Source organism: Hyaena hyaena, unplaced genomic scaffold, assembly GCF_003009895.1.
Source record: "Hyaena hyaena isolate Hyena2069 unplaced genomic scaffold, ASM300989v1 scaffold_238, whole genome shotgun sequence".
Classification (NCBI taxonomy): Eukaryota; Metazoa; Chordata; class Mammalia; order Carnivora; family Hyaenidae; genus Hyaena; species Hyaena hyaena.
Genome location: NW_024080870.1, coordinates 458,546 through 481,426, shown reverse-complemented (window position 1 = coordinate 481,426; position 22,881 = coordinate 458,546). Strand labels below are relative to the sequence as shown.

Genomic DNA, 22,881 nt, shown 5'->3' with positions numbered 1-22,881 from the left:
ACTTCAGATTTCTTGTATGTCAAGTGCGGATTGCTTCTGCCCCCTGGGGTCTTTGTAAGACTTAGAGATGATGTGTGTGGGCCTCCTTCCCACTCCCAGAGGGGAGGGGGAGACTTGTTTACCGCATTCTCCCTGACCCAGATGGCTCACTGCTGCCCCCCTGGGGGCCGTCCTGCACATTACAGGACAGTTAGTGGCATCCCTGGCGGGTAGCACCCACTTCCCGGAGCTGTGACCACCAAAACCTTTGCACCTGGGAACCCCCTCCCCAGCACAGTTCCTGTTCCTGTCGTTGCTCATTTGACGGTTTGCGTTGACTACCTACTTTGGGCCAGACTGTGTGCCAGGAGCATGTGGATATTTCAGACAGACAGGGCCCTGGCCCGTGGAGACGTCCATTTAGAGCTGTAGTCTTCTCACCTGTTCGATGGGTGTAACCAGGCTACTAAGTCCTGGCTGTCGGGAAATGTGGTGAGTTAATCCGGTGTCTGAACAGAGCTGGAGAGGCAGAGAGATGCCAGGAGGCTCTCTGGGCTGTGGGTGCGGGACAGGGATGGGGACATGCTGGCCTGGGGCCCAGGCAGCAGGAGGAGGAGGGGGGGATGGTGGGAAAGGGCGTAAAGCAACAGGCAGGGGTGGAGACAGGAGGCCACGGGACATAAGACAGCAGACAGAGATTTGCTCCTATGATGCGGGCGAGCAGGGAGCCCCCGGGGAGGAGGGGAACTGGGCTCCGGGAGGGGAGGCCGTGACGCTGACCGAGGCACAGATGCTGGGGCGGCCACACAGGTGGGGAAGAGCGGCTCCTTCTGTTCTAAGCTCACACGATTTAGGTTCTAAAGAGTGAAAACAGAAACTAAGGGCACCCGGCCAGCCCCTTGGCCTCCTCTGAAGGGGCCTCCCTGGAGGAACAGGGACTGAGCAAGGCAGCCTTGAAGGAAATGAGGCTGCTGCATCTCATTCTGAGGTGTCACTGCCGCAGCCGTGGCGAGCACATGAAACACATCTGAAAGCAGGTAACGGGGGCACTGAATGCCCTGGCCTGGCCCGGGGCCCCCTGCCCCCAGGGGCTGCCAGGTAAGTAATCCAGTCACGTGGAATCGAGTGGAGAGCGTCTGCCCAAGCCCCCGAGACAGCCCAGAGCATGGATGGACGACAAGCCAGCAGCGTAAGAAACACAGGACAAATCGCACTTCCAGCCCCTGGAGCAAGAATGCTCCCCGGCTGCTGGGGGGCAACGGCCCCCAGAACACAGTCCTGGGGCTTGTCAAGTGCACGGGCCACATCTTTAAAATGATCAAATCTCAAGCATGTCACTTTGCGAGCTTTTGATTTTATTAGAAATGTATTCTGAGAACAGTCGAGAGCCGTGCCGGGGGTGCGATGGGTCACGTCACGGGTTCCACACAGATCCTCCAGAGCTCCTGCGGCAAACAGAGAGCGGGGCTCCCGAGGCGCGCAGAGACCCCCGGGTAGAGAGGAGGCGGCCCACCGCGAGGCGCGCAGGCAGCCGCCAGCTACCACACGCGCGGGCACTGCCTCCCGACTCTCTGTTGCCCTGGCGGCTCCTCCTGCCGCACCACGGAGGCCGGACAAGCCCTGGCATTAACCCAAGATGCATCGGACGTCACACAATCGAGATGGGCCCGAGGAATGGCACGAGCCACGGCTTTTCCATCTGGGGGCACCTTGAGTGCCGCCCCCGGTGACTGCTGACTTTCCCGCCCGCGTGCACGCCTCCTGACACGCGCAGGTGGAGAGGCTGCACACACACCCAGTCCCGGCGGAAACCTCCCGTCCTCACGGGCAGAGGCAGGCCGTTTGCCGTCCGTGGGGAGGCGGCGGAGCCATGCACACAAGGTCGCTCCTCTCCACGGCACCCACGCGAGTTCAGGGCTCCCTGTGAGCCCGCGTCCTGCCCTCTGCTCCTCAGAACTGGGCCTGCTCTCCACACACCCAGGGGGAGGGCTCCCAGGCCACAGGCAAGGAGAACAAAGACATCAATCCCAGACCTTGACCTGGAGCACCCGGTAGCTCTGAGTGACTTTCAAGGGTACTTTTAACTTCTCAGGATTCCCCCACCAGGCGGGTTTAAACTGTAACAGGAAGTGATTAGGCCCAGCTCCCTGCTGCCTGGTGGGGTGACTTACCTGGTCTGGGCAGCAACTGAGGCAGGGGAGGGGGGAGCTGGGCCAGTACCTGGCTGTGTACCCTTACCAGGAGGGTTACCCAGGCCCGGTCTGATGGGCCGAGTGGGCCTGGTTGGAAGGGCACTGGTCATCAAACAAACCCGCCCTGTCTGGGAGGCCGGCACATTTCCACGGCAAAGGTGTGGCCTCCAGCCCTGGGGCTCCTGCATCGAAAACTCGGCCAAGTGCCCGACTGACTCCCTGCGACCCCAACCACCGCCGCCTGCGCTCGGCCCCGCTTCCTCCGGAGTCTGAAGTGCCCGCAGGGACAGGACGTCCTCGGAAGTCCAGGGTGACAGGCGACCTGCAGGCCCACCTGCAGACCCGGTGGGCCCTCAGGACAGGGAGACCCCAGCACCGTCCCTGGCTGTGAGCGCCCCTCTGCCCCGGCAGCACCAGCGTGCAGCGCCCGTGCGGAGGGCCCGGGTGGGCGGGGGCGCGCAGGGCAGCAAGGCCCGCACCTACCAGCTGCCGGGTGCGCTCGTAGGCCAGGAGCTGCGGGAAGGACGCCTCCACCGGCTCCACCGTGAAGCGCAGCCGGCCGGCCTCACGCCTCTCCAGCCGCTGCAGCCAGGAGCGGAAGTGCTCGTACGCCTCGCACGTGACTTCCAGGTGTCTGAGCGTGAAGTTCAGCCTGTAGACACGCAGCCGACACACAGGCCTCGCTCGCCTTCCCGCCGCCTCCCCAGCCACATGCCCACTGGTGGGTGCTCCCTGAGTGCGGAGGGCTGTGCTCCCTTCCTTCCCAAATCTGCAGGAGGGCCTGGGAGGTGGACGCTTCACAGATGTGGAAACTGAGGCTCAGGGAAGTTGAGTCGGGTGCCTGAGTCACCACCGCCCGAAAGAAAGACGGGCCCTGTCCAGGGCCACGAAGTGGTGCGGGAGGTGGACAAAGAACATCGCCTGTCGCACACCTCTCATCACGGGCGCCTGTGACTGTCTATGTGACAAGGAGATGAAGGGCAGGGGCCTCCGAGCAGTGTCCTCGGAAGGCTGATGGGAGGTGGGGGGCCTGGAACCGTCAGAAGGGTGACCCCAAACAGCTCCTTCCAGGGCCCTTACAGCCCGGCCGCTGGGCCGTTCCTACACCCCAACCCGAAACAACTTCTTTGCCTCTTTCCCTTTTCCTCCCAAGACTTTCACTACGAAGAATTTCCAACAGAGAGCTGAGTGCCCAAACTCCGCCACCACCAGCTCACAACGGCGAGGCCTCGGCCGCCCCGCACAGCCAGTGGCATCCTTAAAAAGCTAACGTCAGCCGCCGGGCATTTCTGCCGGGGACAGGGCCGCCTGCACCTCAGAAACATAGAGCCTCCTCTGTCTTTGTTTCACCTGGAACAGATTTCATTGTAACTGTTGACCATTCCAACATTCAGTCAGGTTCACCTTTTCCTAAGGGTCTCGAGCTCTCCCTTGGTGGTCAATAAAACCAGTACCCAAGTGAGATGCACACACCGGCAGCTGCCACGCGTGCCTCAAAGGGGTTCCTCGACATGATTGGTACAAATGCCACTGCGACAGGCACGCCCAGATAGACGGTGTGGACACAGCCGTGATTGCTTCCACAGGGCGGATTCCTCGATGCGGCACTGCTGGCTCACTAAGTGGTTTTATGGCCTTTTTTTTTTTTCTTTTTTTTTTTTTTTTTAAAGATTTTATTTGTAAGCAATCCCTACACCCACCATGGAGTGTGAACTCACAACCCTGAGATCAAGAGTGGCAGACTACTGACTGAGCCAGCCGGGAGCCCAGGTTTTTGGCTTTTGCTACATATTGTGACTTGCCTTCCAAAAGGCTGTGGCCTGGGGGTATCTGGGTGGCTCAGCTGAGCGTCTAACTTTGGCTCAGTCATGATCTCACGGTTCCTGAGTTCGAGCCTCAGGGTGGGCTTGCGGCTGTCACCACAGATCCTGCTTCCAAACCTCTGTCCCTCTCTTTCTGCCCCTCCCCTGCTAGCACTCTCTCAAAAAAAACCAAACATTTAAAAAAAAAGACAAGTCGTGGTCTACCATATGATGGGAGAAAACTGTGTGAGGCGCCTGCTTCTACCACGGAATGGACACTCCCTGAGCGGGAGCCCAGTGCTTCAGGATGGAGGGGCTCTGTTTACATCAGGAGAGGACAGACAGACAGAGGCCTGGGGTGCTGAGGAGAGACAGCGGCCCAGTGGGGATGTTCAGAAAGGCCCTCGACAGCGCAGTGGCCACGCGTCCGTGGAACGGCTGTGTTCAAGTGTGCGTCCACTCACAGACCAGCCGGACTGGCTCCCCGCCTCCCCTCCGCCATCCCCGCCACCTGCAAGGCGGGCGGCACGTACGCACAGGGCCGGTGGGTGGGTGGTGCGAGGTCACGTGTGGGAAGGGCAGCACTGGCTGGCACACGGCAGGCGCTCCATACGTGAGCGTCAGGACGGCGCGGGGCTCACCTCTTCTCCACGGACAGAATGGCCGTGCAGGCATTCTTGAGCTTGTGAGCGAGGCGGGAGAGGGTTGTAAACAGTGCATCGGTTAGGTCGTCGTCATAAAACACTGCGGGGGAGGGGGGGACCAGGCGTGAGGGGAAAACCCGCCACCAACGGGAGACCTGCCCCTGGAGGACCCCCGGCACCAGACGGAACCCCTATGAATGTGCCACGGCGACATTGCTCAGGCTGGAAACACAGGCGGTGTGGCGGGTACCCGGGAAGCCAGGAGGGCTCCACAGTGGGGAGGGCGCCTCACCTTCGGCCGCAAGCAGGATGGTGGTGTGGCTGTACAGGTCGGAGATATCCTCCTGCGACCAGCTGAAGGGGACCTCTGGGTCTGTGGAAGAGGACAGGCCACTCTGCACCACCAGGCAGGGCCAAACGCCGGCACGGGCCGTGTGGTCTGCCTCCCCATCCAGGGGAGGCACTGCTGCCCCGTGAACTCCTGTGTGGCCCTGAGGAAGCTGCCTCCCCTCTCTGGGTCAGTTTCACATAAGAGCGGGCGCTACCGGACGCTGCCTTCAAGGCTGGCTGGGGGCTACAGCGCTGAGTGCTCAGCAGGTGACAGACCTTGACAAGCAATGACCTCCCACCTGACACCCGAGAAGGGAGCTGTTCACACAAGCATGCAGGGCTGACACAGCCTGGATGATCAATTCAGAAAACTCGCCCATCCGGGGGTGGTCCTCTGGGCAGGACAGAGCGCCGTGTGCAGGCGGCTTCCCAGCCCTGGGCAGGTGTTTGGCCCCGAGCATCAGGCCTCACCTGTAGCTCAGGGGCCACCTTGCCTACTATACGGGGACCCCGGAGTCTGAGTGACAGCACAGGTGGAAGATGCCAGCAGCTGACACCCATCAGCTGATGGACAGAAGTGGCTGCGGGCTGAGGGGCTGTGAGGCCACCGGGGCGGGGAGGCACACACCTGTGCACAGGTCGTCCTGGAGCCAGTCCAGTTCTTTGACCTTAATTACACCACCTGCAGGAGTGGAAGCAGGCAGAAAGTCCACACTGTAATAACAAGTGGGAAAGAAGACAACCCTCCCTTCTACACCGACATCTCCCCATCCCCCCAGCACATGGTGCTAGGCATCAGGTCCTGCAAGGGACACAGGGAATACCAAGGCTTAGGAGACATGTCCCTGTCCTCGGGGACCAGCAGCCCAGGAGAGACTGGCTGGTAGCCGACAAGGCGGTGTGGTCAGGGCACTGAGCTGAGGACCAGGACCTGCTGGGCACAGGGGGAGAGAGCAGCTCAGATGTCAGACGGGGGTGCAGATAAGGCTCCAAAGAGAAGGTGAGGCACGCCTACTCCTCCCCTTTCTTCCCTTAGGCATTCAACAAATATGGGGGGGGGAGATCACATAGGCCCTGTGGCCCAGTGGGGTGTCAGAAGCAGATCAACCAGGCACAGACTCATCAAAATGCGGTGGTTCAAGCTGAAAAGGAGGCTCTGCTAGGGAGCTGTGACCTCGTCTGGAGCTCTGAGCATTAGGAAGAGCAGCTCGAAGGCCTGGAGGAGACCCTCAGATAGGCCACGGTGACCAGAACAGAGGGAGACCTGTGAGTCAGGGGCCGCGGGTGGTGGGGCCAGACCCCAGCGGGACGTGGGACAAGTGTAGGAGTTCGGGGTCCACTCAGACAGCAGGGCAGACGGCTGGAGGGCCTGAGGCCTGGGGGCTGGAGTGACCTGATCTGAGTGGGAAAGCGCCCCGGCTGCTCAGGAAGGGTCTGGGTGCAACAGTGAGGGAGGGGCAGCTGCCGGCATGAGCTGGGCAGAATCTGACACGTGAGCGGATTCTGCGGGTGGCACAGCAATCCAACAATCAGGCGGTAGTGACGGGCAGGCAGAGGGCAGGGCTCGTGACCGGGGTGCCTGGCTCGCCACACCATGGCTGGAAAAGGGAGGAGGGGCAGGCAGGGGTCAGAGGGCGAGCTCGGTCTTCACCCTGGAAGATTTCCAGTGGGGACTAAAGGGGTCAGGCTTCCATCTTCACTCCAGAGGCTTCACGGATGACACCTTGGGCAGGTCAGACAAAGAGCCGGGAGACCAGGTGGGGGCCACTGTGGCATCCAGGAGGGGGCGAGCTGACACGGGACATGGCAGGGGGCGTGGGGAGGAGGAGAGGGAGAGAGGACAGGGTCCGCAGAGGTGAAGTTCCAGGAAGCCAGGGCTGTGCCCAGAGGGTGGCGGGCAGACCCCATCTCCCAGTGTCACGGTGCAGGGTGCCCGTCCCACCTGCCCGGGAACCCCGCCCCCTCAGGTAGACCCACTGGGCCTCACCTCCAGCGGCAGTCAGGTGGCCGTTGAGGGCAATATTTCGCTGGCACATGGCCAGGAGGTCTGCACCGACATCTGGAACGACAGAAGGGCACGCCGTAAAGCCCGAGCTGTGACCACGCTGTTGTGCCAGGAGTCTGCCTGGAGAGGGCTGGGCCGACGGTGTGACTGCAGACAGGCCCCGGGTGAAGGGCAGCACATGTCCTGGGTGCACACACAACTCAGCGCGCGCCCCTCAGGCTCTTCCTGATGGCCCTTCCCTCATCTAAGAGACGGCAGTGCTGGTGGGGACGACTCTGCGCACACTACACAGGGAGGGGGGGCTCCTGGTGCGGCTGGCGTGTGTGACAGGTGTGGATGTGCGGATGTGAAGAATCGAGACAGGGCAGGTTCGACAAGCTGGAGGCACGCTCTTCAGTGCATGACTCGCCGCCTCGGCCATCCGTGTGTCCTGAGCCTCCCTCCCTTTCTCTGACGAGGTGGCGTCTCTCACCATTTCAGCAGAACCTTGTCACAGCCGTGCATCCCTGATGGGGCATGGGGTGTGGGCATTTTACCAAAACTTCATATTCAGTCAGGACAACGTATGTGTGGAAGGTACAGAAGGCTGTGTGCTGACGTGTGCCTGGCTTACTATGGCCGTGGACCCCCAGACTGGCCTATCCCCCACGGCAGACTCGGGGAGCGCGCCCAGCCCGGCCGTGGGGGGCTCCCCACTCACCACAGGGGCCCACCCACCCCTTCCCTAGGCCACTGGCTCAAGAGGACACTGATGGTATGTGGCTGACAGCACACGGCCAGGGGCAGCTCCTACGTCCTCACGGCAGTCGGCAGTCCCTGTCCAAACAGATCTCATGTGGGATTCTAATCTAAAAAGGGAGTGAGGAGAGTGCTTTGGCCAAGGGGGGGCGGTGGGAGTCCAGAGCCCTGGGGCTGCCCCCTAGTTATCCCTTTGCCGGCCGCTGAGGGAGCCCTCAGAAGTCTGCTGCACAGAGAAAAGCATGAGCAACTGGCACCCTCCCCCTCCCCACATGACGGTCGCTGTGTGCATGACCCAGGGCCAGCCACCCGACCTTAGCCTGGTCGGCCCACCTGGACGAGGGATGGTGGCTGGCTCCCTGGCGAAAGCCCAGGCTCGCTGTGAAGTTACGAGCAGGTGCTGAAGCACGTGAGAGGCTGAGGTCTAGACACAAGCTGTCTTCTTGGTGCCTGGAAACCCCCTCTCGGGCATGACAGCTAGGTCACGTCCTGCCGTTGGGCCCCAGGCACAGGTGCATTTCGGCCTGACTCCGGGAAGTGCTCACTGGCAGCTGACGCGACCGCCCCAGCGATGGAGCAGAGGGGGGCTGCCCTGCAGACTCCCGGCCAGCGGCCAGCGCACGGTGCCTGCCAAGCGTGCCTGCACCCCAGGCCACCCCCGGCTTCCCTTTCCGGTCTCAGATGCAAAAGATGAGTGCCGCGAGCATGCAGACGAGGCATCAACGCAATGCAGACCACGGGAGCAGGTGCGCCTTCCCGCCTAGGAGCCACTAAAGATCTAAGGCGCAGCGTCGCAAGCTGAGGAGCCACTCCCCTCGTGAACTGCGGGGTCCCCTGTGCCCAGGCGTGCAGGCCAGTGGGGGGCCGAGAGCACTGCCCCCGTATCAGGCTTCCGGCTTCACCGCTGAACTACGGTCACGTAAGACTCATCCCTGCGGGGAGCGGGGGGAGGGCTACATGGCTCTTGCTGTCCTATGTTAGCAGTTTCCACGCCCATCTAATATCATTTCAAAAGAAGAAACAGAGAGAGAAACCTCTCGGCAATATGAAGCAAAAGCTTAAAAAGGGTCACACATGCTTCTGGGAGTGCTGCCGGGGGACTACTGGACACTCGCCGCGGTGCAAGGGACAGTTGTGAAACAAACACAAAACACCTAAACCCATGGCAACAACCAAAATGCCCAGAACTAGGAAAATGGTTAAAAAAAAAAAAAGAGGAAATATTACCTGGTCAATAAAACTCATAAATAATTTCTAATGACTTTGGAAAATGCCCTTGAAAAAATTTTTTGACATTTTTGGCAACACACAGCACAGAACAGTCTGGTCTCAGCTACTGTCTGGGATTAGGTGTGCTCAAAACACCCCAAGTGAAAGGACTGGAAAAAAACACACACAAACAGGTCAACTAATGATCGCAAAGCCCCCTGCAGACAGCGACTTGACCTGTTCTGTCCGCTCCTGGTTCTCCCGCAGCCAGGACCCTGGTGGACAGATCACTGGCAGGCGCTCCGTAAAGTGCACTGTGTTGAATGATCTGGGCTTTGCAGCATAATAGTAAATTGTATTTACCTGTACAATAGACCGTCCGCGCCACTGTGGCTGCGACGATGCTGGCCAGCCCCGTGCCCGCCCCGAGCTCCAGCACGGTGCTTCCCTGGAAGAGGTCCCGTTGGAACAGAATGTAGTCGGCCAGGAGCAGGGCGCCCCGCCACACCTGGAGGAGACATGGACCGGGGATGCTGGGCGACGGAGGCTCCGGGCAGACCCCACAGGGCCCCAGGGAGTGGGCGGGACCTACCCACCTGCTTGCCGACATCTTCCAGGGGGGTGGCCATGGTGTGCTCTGGACAGGATGGAGACCAAAAGAGAAAGGGCCACTGTGAAAATGGAGACGGACAGAACACGGACAGACGGGGTGCATGGCATCTGCCCACACAGCAGGATGGGCGCCAGAGCCAGGCTTTCTAGAGAGTGGCAGAAACACAGGCCACGGGGGTCGGGTCGGGAGGGGGCGTGAGGCTGCTCAGAGAACCGGTGTCTCTGCCCCATAGCCCGAAGCTAGCATCACCGTGGAGCCTGATCCCACCTGGTCAAACACCCCAGTCCATAACGTTCCATAACTGCACCTCACGTCACAATGTCCTTCTGTTGTTCTGGTCACCTGTATGCTGGTGACAGTCATAGTGCACTCCCAAGTATTTTCTTACACTTACAACCACACCAGAAGTCAACACTGTCATTCAGAGCTTATATCCTTTCTCAGGTAAACTATGATAAGAAGTCTCAAGCATGAAATACATTCCGGTACAATCAGTGGCGGTACAGGGGCCAGGGAGAGAACAGAAATATGACACCAAAGGGCAAAAGGAAAATGGCAAATATCTTTGCTGTTAAATCAGAGCTGGCTGGGACACCTGGGTGGCTCAGTCGGTTAAGCGTCCGACTTCGGCTCAGGTCATGATCTCATGGTTCGTGGGTTTGATCCCCGCGTCGGGCTCTGTGCTGACAGCTCAGAGCCTGAAGCCTGTTTCGGATTCTGTGTCTCCCTCTCTCTCTGACCCTCCCCTGCTCATGCTTGTCTCTCTCTCTCTCTCTCTCTCTCAGAAATAAATGAATTATTACAAAAAAAATTTTAAATCAGAGCTGGCTACCATATCTCTGGACAAGATGGTGATGATCACCAGACGGAAATGCGCATGGCACACACATGGGAGGCATGCACACCACGAGGCACACACTCAGGGGGGTATGTGTACCTTGGGGCATGTGTACCATGGGCCCGCACATGGGGGGCACGCGTACCCTGGGGTCCACACACAGGGCGGCAGGCACACAGGGCACAGCTCCGCGTGCCCGCCAGCCTCGCACAGATCAGACCACAGGTTCACCACAGGAGCAGGGTCTGAGGTGGGGGTGGGTTGGTGGGGGTCTGCCTGAGGAGGTGAGGGGCCCCGAGCTCTCAGAGTGCCGGCGTCTCAGCGAGTCCCGTGAAAGGCGAGCACCGCCCCTGCTAGTGGGTTCCAGAACAGAGGCCACCTCTCTGGTGCTGAACGGAAGCAGCAGCCACCTATCCCCTGCCAGGGGAGAGACCGGCTGTATGCACACCTCCTGGGAAGCTGGCCGCCACTCTGCGGGCTTCCCCGGGTGGATCTGACCCATGACCTACACGTGGACTTCCGATCTGATCCCTGAATGGGTGACTGACGCACTATGCCACAGCACCTCGGCTGGACTGGGTCCCAGTGGTCTAGAAGAGGCCGCCTCTGGCAATGGCACGCTCGCTTCAGGACTTCAGGCCGCAGGAGCCCAACACACACTCGCCCACCAGCAGGGTCCCTTCACTGAACGCTTCCTGGACAGATACCCCCGAGCCAGCCAGGGGCCACTGAGGCTGTACCTGATCCTGACAGCAGCCCTGCAAAGTAGCCATCATCGCCCCAACTTACAGATGTGCACACTGAGGCCAAGGCACAGCATCGTGGCTGTAAAAGCTATGGGAAAACACCTTTTCTCCGGGGCCAGGCCCTGGGCCAAATGCTCCGAGAGCAACCTCCGATTTAACCCTCAAAACCACCAGTGGCACAGGCTTGGGGGCTCCCTTACAGGGGAGAAAGCGAGCTGACAGAGGTGAGGCATGTGGCGGGACCCAGAAGGGGCCCAGGACGTGGGGTGAGGAGTGCGGGGCAGGGGACCCCTCTGGCAGGCTGGAGGCTGTAGCCGAGGCTGGGCAGCGAAGAGGCTTCCCTGGTCCCGCCTGTGTGGTCCTGCTCCAGACCTCGGTAGCGGCTGCCCCTGGCCCACATACCCCAGTACCCGCAGCCCCACCCTGCAGCATCCCCCGGTCTCTCCTCGTGGGTCCCCTCCTGCCTGAGGACTACACCAGAGAAACCAGGCTTAGCAGACAAAGGGAGACCAAGTTTCAGAGTCCGGTCTGTGCCTCTAGACCTGCAGGAACCCCCCTCAGCCAGCCTCCCTCCCACACCCAGGGCCCAGGGACGGCGCTAGCGCAGCCCGCGCTGCCTGAGGGCTACACCGCGTGCCGCCACCGCGGCCACACTGCCTGACAGCTCCACCGCGTGCCGGCACTGCGGCCACACTGATGGAACGGCTACACTGCATGCCGGCACTGTGCTGAGAGCTCTTCGTGAGTCATCCCTTCGTCCTTCACAATCAGAAGTAGTCACACCCATTTTACAGACGAGGAAACGAGAGGTTAAGGGACTTGCCCAATTCGCTGGGCCTCGGAAGCTGACAGCCCAGTCCCAGCCCTGCCCCCTCCTCTTCTCTTCGGGTCTCAGTTTATCTATAAAGCAGAGAAAACGATCATAATTTACTTTGAACCTTGGGTCTGTGGATTCCTAGCAGGTCCATGGATAAAGGTTTTTAGGTTTCTGACAGTCCCCTGAAATGACCTGGAAACGATTCTGCTTCTGTTGGGGTATTTTTTAATCGGCTTCTCAGATGGGTCCATCCCCTGAAAACAACGACTTGGTTCACAGCCCGGAGGAGAAGGGTGGTCAGGAGACAGACCTCAGCTTGGCGTCCGCCCAAGCACCCACTCACTGGGCATGACTGATGAGTTTTCATCAAAGTGCAGTTCCCCGGGACCCCATGGCATAGGTGTGAAAACAGGCTCTGGGTGGGCAGACACCTGTCAGGGATCACCAGGCTGGTGAGGGTGGAGGGTCAAAGCCCAGCTCTGCCAGGTGTCAGAGTCTGAAGCCTGGTCCCTGAGGTCACACACTGGAACAAGAGATCACTGCTGGAGCTCACTGAATCGCCTTGCACTCCCCTCCCTCGGGGCGCTTGCTGGAAGGAAGGGCCCCCACCATGAGGTGCAGGACACTGGCCGGCCACCGGCAACACGCTGGCCCTTAGCTGCGGGATTCTGTTCTCAGTTTGCAAGATGGTAAATCCTCAGGACATTAAACACACACACCACAGCCAAATCCTTGGTATGAATAACCGTGTCAGCCACTCTCTGCTCAGGGAGGCCAATTAGGTGATGGATGAGAACGAAATGAGCCATCATCGTGTGCCCCCCCCACCCCCAGAGCTCCCCAGAACAGAACTTTCTAATGTTCTCATCATGTGACACTGAGTAAGAACATAGGCTGTGGTGCTGGACAGACCTGAGTGTGAATCATCACTCTGCCACTGACTGGCTGTGTGACCTGGGCAAGTTCCTCAACCTCTCTGAGCCTCGATCCCACATCTGTAAAATGGGAATGCTCACACTTGGAAAGGCTGTGAGGAATAGAAGTAATCCATGGAGAACATGGAGTAGAGGTCTGGTGTGGATTCCACATCACCCCCAATGGAAGAGTCTAGAACAGTCGGCCTGGTACCAAGCAGACACTCCGTAACTATCTGCTGTGTGGCTGGGCAGACGGAGAAGAGCTGCTGCTGCTTCTGAGAGGGCGCCCAGCTGTCCTGGGACCTCACATACCATTAGGGACCCTGCATCTCAATGGATAGACTCAATTCAGAGCTCTTTTCCCCCAAAACGAGCAGTGTCGGGGTGGGAAGAGGCCTGGCTGTGGAGACGGATGACCTGGATTCAGAACCTCCCTCACGGCCACCCAGTTGCACGGCCTCGGGCTCGTCACCTCCTCATCTGTATGCTCCCCCGAGCCCAGAGGAGGGCCGCCGAGACGCAGGTAAAATGTCTAAACGTGACAGGTGTTTAACATCAGCGGCTCACTTCCTGCCCCAGCTCCCTACCGCTCCTGGCGTTTCTACTGTGCCTGCTTCCAAGATCTGAAATCCTGGTGTCACCGGGCCCTGGTGCCCGGTGGTGGGCACGTGGTGCTGCCCCTGCATGCCCGCCAGAACTCGTTCCTGCCCTCCTCCGGCCACGTCACTGCCTCCCCCTTCCCAGCTGGCTTCTAGCTCCCAGGCCGTCTGATTAGCCCACAGGCCTCCTCCAGACTGGTTCTGGTCCACCTTCCTCTCCCCCAGCCACACTCTGGCTCCAGAATCTCCCGTGGCTCCCTGTTGCTGGCCAAGTCTTCCACAAACTCCACCCTGACCCATGGCCCCAGCACACAGAGTTGGATCAGAACATCGATGGAAGAGGAGTAAAATGAGGGCTCCCTGGAGGAGGCGATGGCTAAGCTGATACAACAACCAGCAACATGTTGAGAAAGAAGAGGCTGGGGGCAGGCTCTCCAAGGGGGTGGAGCAGAGCAGAGGCCACAGGGAGACAGCACACTGAGGGTGTGCGGTGACACGGCCACGTCAGGCAGGGCCGTGTGAGCTGAGCCCTGCGGCCTGGCCTGTATCCCAAGGGCAGTGGGGAGCCGCTGAGGAGTCTGGAGCAGGAGGGGCCTGCGTGTCCCAGACAGCTCCCCCTGCTGGCGGTGGCTCCCCCCTGCTCTGTCCCAGCAGAGCTGGCTCCGGAACCTTGGCTGGTCCCAGGACACGGGGCCTGGGCCTGTGCACACGGCCTGGGCTGTGATAATGCCGCGGTGCCGCCCGCAGGGCCTGCACTTACCGATTCTGATGATATCCTGGGGGCGGCCCTCACCGGCTCCGTCTGCCAGTGTGTCCTCTTCCTCCTGCGTTAGAATCATGGGATGCACCTTGTCTCTCGGGGGCCCTGCTGGCTCGGGGTCCGAAACAGCCCGTGGTCTCCTCTCCACGTCCAAGTCCCCGTCTTCGTCCAGCTGCGCTCCCGGCCCCGCCCGGCTGGTGGTGTCAGCACCGTCAGCACCACAGCCACTGCCCCGAGGGCACCCGGCGCTGCCCGGCCCGGGGGTAGGCATCTCCTCTGCGGGAACAGCGCTGTGACCACCACCCGCGGCCCCTGAGTCTGTCTGAGCGTCTCGGGTCCACAGAAGCTTGAACTGGGACAGGAAAACTGAAAGGCAAGATGAACACACAAGGGGACTATCTCCAAGCTGTCTTCTCCTTCCAGAAAATCTGATTTCCACCCTTCCTGATGCCAGGAAGAGGCATCCTAACGCCCACAGAAAAGGCCTGTTGGCCTTGGCCGAGAGGCTGGGGCCACTGAGAGCAGCTACCGTCTGACGCGCGTCCCCAGGGAAGGCACTCGGCCCATTATCCCAGCCCTCCTTGTTGCTATGAAGATAGTGGCACCAGCTCCACTTTTCAAATGTGGAAACTGAGGCTTAGAGAGACTAAGTGGGCTGACAAGGCCACACAGCTTTGGACGTGGCTGAGGCAAGACCCAAACCCAGTCTGCTCAACTCCTAAAGTGATGCCCTTCGCACGACATTGTTCCACCTCGTAAGATCCGGAGGACAGGGGGCGCCTGGGTGGCTCTGTGGGTTGGACGTCCGACTTCAGCTCAGGTCATGATCTCATGGCTTGTGAGTTCCAGCCCCTGTGTCGGGCTCAGTGCTGACAGCTTGGAGCCTGGAGCCTGTTTCGGGTTCTGTGTCTCCCTCTCTCTCTGTCCCTACCCTCCTCATGCTCTGTCTCTCTTTCAAAAATAAACATTTTTAAAAAATTAAAAAAAAAAAAAAAGATCTGGAGGACAGGACAAGGACACCAAATGGCCCTCCCTATCTGGTGGCCAGAAAGTCTCTGGGACAAGTTTCAGTAAGAGCACGGGTTCCAGAGAGGCAGGCTGGAGGCGGGGGTGCAAGTCATCCACCTCCCCAGGCCATCCGGCCCCAGGCCAGTCCCGGATCTGTGCTGAGGCCCAGGCTCCTGGGTTCAGGATCCACACAGGACACAAGGAAAGGGGAGCATTTCATACCAGGACAGGCTAACACAGGGCGATCAGAGCCGGGGAGGGTGGCCAGGGAGCACCTGTGTGAGGTGAATCGCAGAGTCAGGGCTGGGAGGGGAGAACCTTCTGCGTAGAGAACCAGCGAGAGCAAAGGCGCTGAGGGAGGAAGTGCGTGCAGCATAGAAGGGACAGGGAAGGAGCAGAGAAAGATCAGTGTGGCCCCGCAGGCAGGGCTGCGTCAGGCTGGGCCTCACAGGCCAGGGTAAAGAGTCGATTTTATTTTAAGAGCAAAGGGGAGTCCCTGGAGCGTCTACACCAGGGCACTGATAGGATATGCATTTGCAGAAGATCCTCTTGGCTTCGGGGGAGATGAGTAGCGGAAGGCGTGCAGAGCACAGCCAGGGAGCCCGGGTGGGAGGGGCTGCAGGCAAATAAGTGATACAGGGGGCCGATGCAGGGGGCCGGACTGAGGGGGTGCTGGGAGCCCTCCGGTTCTCCCTGCTGGACCACAGCCTCCCTGAGGGCAAGGCTTGGCTCATCCCCTCTGCGTTCCCAGCATTAAGTCCTGGTGTCCTTCCCCCTCCAGAAAGTAGGTGCTCAGGAAAGCACAGTTTACTCTCTGAAGCCAGGGCGCTTAAGAAGTGGAGTGAGGGGCGTCTGGGTGGCTTAGTCGGTTGAGCGTCCAACTTTCGCTTGGGTCATGATCTCGCAGTGCGTGGGTTCGAGCCCTGTGTCGGGCTCTGTGCTGACTGCCAGCTCAGAGCCTGGAGCCTGTTTCAGATTCTGTGTCTCCCTCTCTCTCTGACCCTCCCCTGCTCGCGCTGTCTCTCTCCTAGAAATAAATAAAACATTAAAAAAAAAAAAAAAAAAGAAGTGGAGTGAGGTTGGGGCACCTGGGTGGTTCAGTCGGTTGAGTGTCTGACTTGATTTGGCTCAGGTCACAGTCTCACAGTTTGTGGGATTTGGCCCCACGTGGGGCTGTGTGCTGACAGTGGTGAGCCTGCTTGGGATTCTCTCTCTCTGCCCCTCCCCAGCTCACACACACTCTCTCGCTCTCTCAATAAATAAATATTAAAAAAAAAAAAGTAGAGTGAAGTTAACAGCTGAACAATCCAATCTCCCCAATCTTTTCCCCAAAGAGAGGAGTATGAGAAAGCAGCGAACAAAATGGGGTCTGCGGGGTGCTGGGCCCCTCCACATGCACCCAGGGCCTTACCGGGCTGCCCCATGCCGTTCAGCCGCACCATGAGGTGTCTGTGGTTCGGGGTGTAGAGGTGGACGTCTGACAGCACAGTGTCACTTTTAAAGGTGACCTCGTCCATGGCCGGGCTCCACCGTAATCACGGGACAGGAGCACCTGGAAGGCAAGATCAGGTCCTCAGGACAGCAGGTCCCAAAAGGTGTAGACACTTAAATAGCTTTGTGTTCTTCCCTTAGCAATTCTCTTGATTTTTCCTAAAGGAGAAAGCCTCAGGGCCTTTGCAAGGAAGAAGAATCCAGCTAGAATTGTTTGTTTGCACTGTGTTTGCATAGTCATCTTTAATTTATGGCGAGGGATCTGAATTTCCATTTATACTGACATCTTTCCCTTTTAATTTCTTCCAACTTTTTCTATTGTGAAAATTTTCGAATAGACTAGAAAGCTGAGGACATAGCATAATAAACAGCTGCTTAGATCCAAGGATCAGCGCCTTGTCATATGGGGTCAAATGACCTATCTGGGTTTTTGCCCCCCCGAACTGAGAGTAAATTCTACACATTTCACCCCCGAATTCCTCTACAGTGTGTGTCTCCTAAGACATGTTCTTGCATAACCACAAGGCCATTAGCAGATCTAAGGTAACGGATTCCTTTGTATCATTTAAAACTCTGCCCATAGCCAACTTTCTCCATTTCTCAAGCAAATGTCTTTCATAGCTGGTTGTGCCTAAAAGAGTATTCAATTTACAAATTCAATTTACATGTTGCATTTATTTTCTCTTTAGTTCTCTTTTATTCTAGAAGTTGACCCCAGCTGCCCAATGCCCTTTGTTGCTTTGAAACTTTTTTTTTTTTTTAATTTAAAAAGAGAGTAGATTCAAAAGAAAAGCAACCCAGGGGCGCTCACTGTACAGGTGATATGCAGATACGGAAATCACGCAGGTAACACAGCAACAAGTGAAGCCGGAGAAGCTCATCTGAGGCAAAGCGGTCCCAACAGGAAGGCCCGCCCCCAAACCCAAGGTCCTCCTCATCAAAGAGCATCACAAGCAGCATCCCGTCCCGCAGAGCCCTATCTGCGATGCTGGGCGGAGCAGGGTGAACCCCATCTCCCACCTCCTGCTTCTGACACCTGGGGGAGACTGGGTCACCGCCCCGGACCTGTGTCTCCAGCCACATTCTCACTGTGCAGCGCTACTGGGGCGTAACGCACCGAGCATCGTCCGTGGTCCACAGCTGTTAACTCCTTGTCTGGGGATGGTTCCAGGCGTGCGGCCCAAACCTGCCCAGAACCCCTGACAGGCGCTGTTCCTTGCCTGATTAGGTGTGTGCACCAGCCGTGTGTCCTAGGCATGCCATGTACCTCTCAGGCCTCCATTTCTTCAATGGGAAAATGGGATGATAACCCAGGCTGTCCTCGCAATCTGAACGCACGGAACGGTCAAAATCTGAGCACATGTAGCAGGAGTTCCGACATGTAAGGACCTGCCGTGGGGAAGCCAGGGTTTCACAAAAGTTTCAAAGACATTTCGTTGTGAAGAAGCTGACACCTTGTTAAATCAGTGGGTCACAGAGCAAGTGGGCCGTGAATGGAGGCTGTGAAGCTAGTAAAATGATGTAGGATTTCGTGACGCCAATGACAGTGATGGAGAAGAAATGCTCCAAACTCAGGCAAAAGCCTTCAGCCAATGAGGGCTGGAAAAGTTAGGCTGGATCCCAAAAAAGTACTTAACGCCTTAAAGGTAGACGAGGCTCTCCCAGCACTGGAAGATGTCCTTGGGGGAAAACTGGGGACTTCCACATATAGTTGTGGAAGAAAAAAAAAGAAAAGATCCCCTGTGACGATGCTGGGAAAAGTCAAACATGAACCAGAGGAAGCTGTTTCCTTTCACGGCACAATTTCGTTGGAAAAATGACATCCCACAAAGGGCCACGGTATTGCAATTACACATCAACTTTTCTTAACTACAGACAAAGGTAAAACTCATACTCTTAGTTTTGTGTTGCATTTTCAGTTTTAAAAATCAAACTACCCAGGCTTCCGGGAAATGTGCCCTACAACTGGGTCCCAGGAAGAGGAATCCCTTTAATGGGCTTCTTCTAGAACCCGTGTGTGGGAACAGACCCGTCTTGTCCCTGCCTCGGGGCTGCGTGAGGATTACAGGAGACAACGATCGGTTTTAAGGTCCAGGTCACATAAAGAACAAGAGTAAGTATCAGTCATTATAGCAATAATAACAATCATTGACGAGTGTGTGGGAAGACGGAAAAAGGCAACAGGAGCTTTTCCACTGGGAACGGCGGTCTCAGAGTCTCTGTCTGGGAAAGCTGCAAACGGATGTGCTTCAGCCCCGTCTCCTCGCTGGAGAGGAGGGAACGGGCACCGCAGATGGGACCCCATCTGACGTCCTCGGGGCTGCAGGTTCATCCCAGCACCTGCTGACAAGCGCGTCCTTGGCCGGCCCTTGAAGGCTTTGGGGGCCAGACCCGGACGCCGTCACCCTTTCTACGGTGGTTCCCCAGTCAGGCCTGCCCCCACCCCCAGCAGTCTGCTTTCTCTGACGGTTGGTGGCCAGGCGCGGGACAGGGCAGGGCAGGGGGTGAAGGCGGGGAAGCTGGAGGGACCACCGCCCAGGGGTGTGGGGACGGCGCGCAGAGCTGGGAGTCAGGGGCCCCAGGGCCCTCCTCCTCCCCCGGGGCTCTTTCTCTCCTGCCGCCTCCCTGAACCCCTCTCTGAAGGCGGTCAGTTCGGCCTCGGGCTCCCTTCTTAATCCGGAGCCGAGGGGGCTGCTTGGACCCGGGGCAGAAACCCACAGGACAACAGGGCCCCTTCACCCAACACCCTTGCTCGGAAGGGAACACTGAGGCCGAGCGGGGACTTGGGCTTTGGGTCCATGGGAGCCCGATGTCGAGGCCAGGCTCTCTGCCAGGAGGCTCCCTGCACTTGACGCCTCCCGCCGCCTCTCCCAGGAACTTACCGGCCTCGGGTACCAGGGCGGAGGCCGGCCGAGTCCTCTCATCCCCGGGCTCAGGCGGCCGCCATGATAGGCGGCCCGCGCAGGCGCGGCCACGCCCCCTCCGCGCGCCTCGGCCGGCGCCGCGCCGTAGCCACGCCCACCTGCCGGAGCTGCTGGGGAGGAAGGGGCCCCGCGGGGACTCTCGGGACCCTTCCTTAACAGGCAGCTGGTGGCGCTTGGTCCCTAGTACTTTGTCCCTTATTCCATTCACGAGGCCTGATACAGACCTGCCATGGTGGGCCATGAGGGTCCTACCTTATGTTATGGCCCAGTGGCAATCCTACGTTGGGGTCACCTCCTCCAGGAAGCCTTCCCTAATTCACCTTCCTCCAGCTCACGTTGACCAGTGTCTGGGCTCTCTCAGTCCTCTATGCCCGCCCATCAGAGCATCTGTGACTCGGGTTATCAAGACCCGTTTACCTGTCTCCCTCGCTAGTTTTTGAGTGTCTTGGGGGCAGAAGCAGCTGCTGGTTCATATCTGCCACCCATGCTAGACTTCTCCCTATCTGAAAAGGATAATAGAATAATGCTTGTAAAGCAGTTAGCATCATCCTTGGCATGCTGTGAATACCCAAGAAATACCAACTATAAGGGTTTTGTTTTTTGTTTTTTGTTTGTTTTTTTAGAGAGAGAGAGAGAGAGAGACAGCGTGAGCAGGGGAGGGTCAGAGAGAGAGGGAGTTACAGACTCTGAAACAGGCTCCAGGCTCTGAGCTGGCAGTCAGCACAGAGCCCGACGCGGGGCTCGAACCCACGAACCGCGAGATCATGACCTAAGCGAAAGTCTGACGCTCAACCGACTAAGCCACCCAGGCGCCCCTATAAGGGTTTCTTTTTTTTTACTTTTATTTTTAAAATTTTATTTATTTTACCTTTGCTCTTTCCACTGTATTCGTCTGTGTCGACCCCACGTGGAGCAAAAATGATGCTGTTAGTTTGTTCAGAGAACCCTGACTTCACTTTGAGAGATAGAGTGATGCACAGAACAGGTGCAATTCTCAACTCTGTCCAGCCCGGACAAGGGGGAAGTGCATTTTTCCACTGTGCTACCAGAGTACCTTTCTTTATGACGTCCATGTGCCAAAAGTAAGTGCAGAGATGCTCTCAGGCTGAGCCGTAGTTACCTGTTATTGGCGGCACTTTGAAATCTGTGCAGGGGTACGATTTTGGCCTTGGCATCCAGGAAAACTGTGGTATGATGGATGGCCATCGTTCCTCTGGGCGTCGCGGCTGCATTGCATAGAAACTTCCAAGAACGTGTTATGATTTGAAATGCTGAACTTGGTGGATGGGGAAGGGGCTAGAGAATGGAGAAAAGCAGGGTCAGGAGGAACCTCAAGCAGTCAGCGTAAGGGAGGCAGGGGCTGGGGTCTGGGTTCTGGACTTGAGCTGACCTGGGATCGAGCACTCTCGCCCCGGAGACTATGGACAAGCACTCCGAGCTCCGGCTTCCTTCTGGGTGACACAGGGCAGGATCATCCAACGGCTTCTCCTCGGCAGTGCTGCCCCCAGATGTCAGCACCCCTCCCCCCAGAACGGAAAATGGGGATTATTACCTGAGAGTCAGAATGCAGATGGCCCCTTTCATTTTGTTCCAGCCTTTGTGCTCTGTCTTCTTTCCCTCCCCAGTTCGCACTTTCCTCTGTTTTAGCGCACGGCACTTGGAGACCCTCAGATGTCCCAAATACCCTTTGATGATAGGGCTTCTGCAGCAGCTCCTTTTATCTTGGGAACACTTCACAGACCAAATCTAATCAGCACCGAGCAGCCAGGGGCTCGTGGAGGGTCCACGTCTTCCAGAGTGTGCTTCGAAGCCCCCGCCCACGGGTGCACTTACACTGCCCAGGAACTCACACCCAGCTGGGCTTGCCTACCTGCTCCCCCCTCGCCACCCCCCCCCCCCCCGCAGTGTGGAACTGAGCGCCCAGCCCAGGCACTGCCTTCTACGTGCACGCACCACCTCTGACTCCCCAGGCCACCTGATGCATGCCAAAGGCTGTTTCGGCTCTCTACTGCTGAGTAGAAAACAACGGTAAAACTTAGGGTTTAGGGCAACCATTTTGTTCTGCTCATAAATGCGTGGGGGCAGGGATTCAGGAAGGATCCATCTGGCCTCTTTGTCTCTGACCCGTGTGGTCAGAGCTGGAGGAGCTGAGGCTGAGGACCTGCTTCTGGGCAGTTCTTCACGCTGGCTTCTGGAACATCCCAGATGTGGGTGGGCACCCTCCAGGGCCTCTCCACTTGCCATGGGCTTCTTGCAGCCCCTAGGCGGGGGAGGGGCGGCTCAGGGTAGCCCAGCGACTAGACTCACCTGCGTTTGGCTTCTCCTAGAGCCAGTGTTCCTGGTGACCCAGGTGGCAGTTGCAAGGCCTATTCCGTCTGCCCTGGGAAGTGTCACAACAGCACTTCCGCTGCATGCTGTCAGTCAGGAAGCCTCAAGGCCAGTTCAGGTTCAAGGAGAGTGAGACCCCCCCCAACTCCCGGCGGTGGGGGAAGTGTCTGGTAAAGGATCTGGGAGGGGGGCTGCCTGCACCATACATCCTACCTGCGTTCGGTGCTGGGAAATCTCTCTGAGCTTCACCTGTAAAATGAGGATAATTTCTCAAGATCCACATATGAGTGAAAACATATGGTATCTGTCTTTCTCTGCCTGACTTATTTCACTCAGCATAAGACCCTCAAGTTCCATCCACGTTGCTGCAAATGGCAGGATTTCATTCTTTCTCATTTCCAGGTAGTATTCCATGGTATAGATAAACCACATCTTCTTCATCCATTCGTCAGCGGATGGACATTTAAGCTCTTTCCATAATTTGGCTAGAGAGGGAGAGAGGCAAACCATAAGAGACGCTTAAATACTGAGAACAAACTGAGGGGGAATGGGGGTTGAGGGAGGGGGGAAAGTGGGTGATGGGCATGGGGGAGGGCACTTGTTGGGATGAGCACTGGGTGTTGTATGTAAGCGATGAGCCACAGGAATCTACCCCCAAAGTGAAGAGCACACTTTACACACTGTATGTTAGCCAAATTGACAATAAATTATATTAAAAAAATTTTTTAATAAAAAAGTAAAGTTACATTTAAAAAATGAGGATAATTACATGTTACCCCTCAGGGATTGTTGTAAATGCACTAAGCGTGCAGGAACTCAACCCAATGCATCCATTAACCACCATCATTATTTTTGACACTTCTGCCCAAACGACGCTAGGGATACCTTATTACGTGTCATAGAAACAGATTGTAAGTATCCTATGGGTCGTGACCTCACGG

At 57.7% G+C, this 22,881-nt stretch overlaps 1 protein-coding gene across 6 annotated transcripts; it reads right to left on the bottom strand.

Moving 5' to 3' along the window:
* Positions 1-1,316: 1,316 nt before the first annotated feature.
* METTL22 (methyltransferase like 22) lies at positions 1,317-21,054 on the bottom strand. Of its 6 annotated transcripts, none has more exons than XM_039244345.1 (13): positions 21,003-21,054; positions 20,733-20,908; positions 16,609-16,749; positions 14,190-14,555; positions 9,496-9,570; positions 9,263-9,407; positions 6,935-7,006; positions 5,772-5,881; positions 5,576-5,629; positions 4,910-4,990; positions 4,615-4,717; positions 2,655-2,823; positions 1,317-1,424 (listed from the first exon to the last, which is right to left on the bottom strand). In XM_039244345.1, the coding sequence occupies exons 3-13, from the start codon at positions 16,712-16,714 to the stop codon at positions 1,389-1,391; spliced, it is 1,317 nt and encodes a 438-aa protein (XP_039100276.1). In that variant the 5' UTR covers positions 16,715-16,749; positions 20,733-20,908; positions 21,003-21,054; the 3' UTR covers positions 1,317-1,388. The 6 variants fall into 6 exon arrangements, with proteins under 6 accessions (XP_039100276.1, XP_039100274.1, XP_039100275.1 ...); XM_039244343.1 differs by lacking the exons at positions 20,733-20,908; positions 21,003-21,054 and adding exons at positions 17,909-18,077; positions 19,571-19,655; XM_039244344.1 differs by lacking the exons at positions 20,733-20,908; positions 21,003-21,054 and adding exons at positions 17,956-18,077; positions 19,571-19,655.
* Between the last annotated feature and the right edge of the window lie 1,827 nt (positions 21,055-22,881).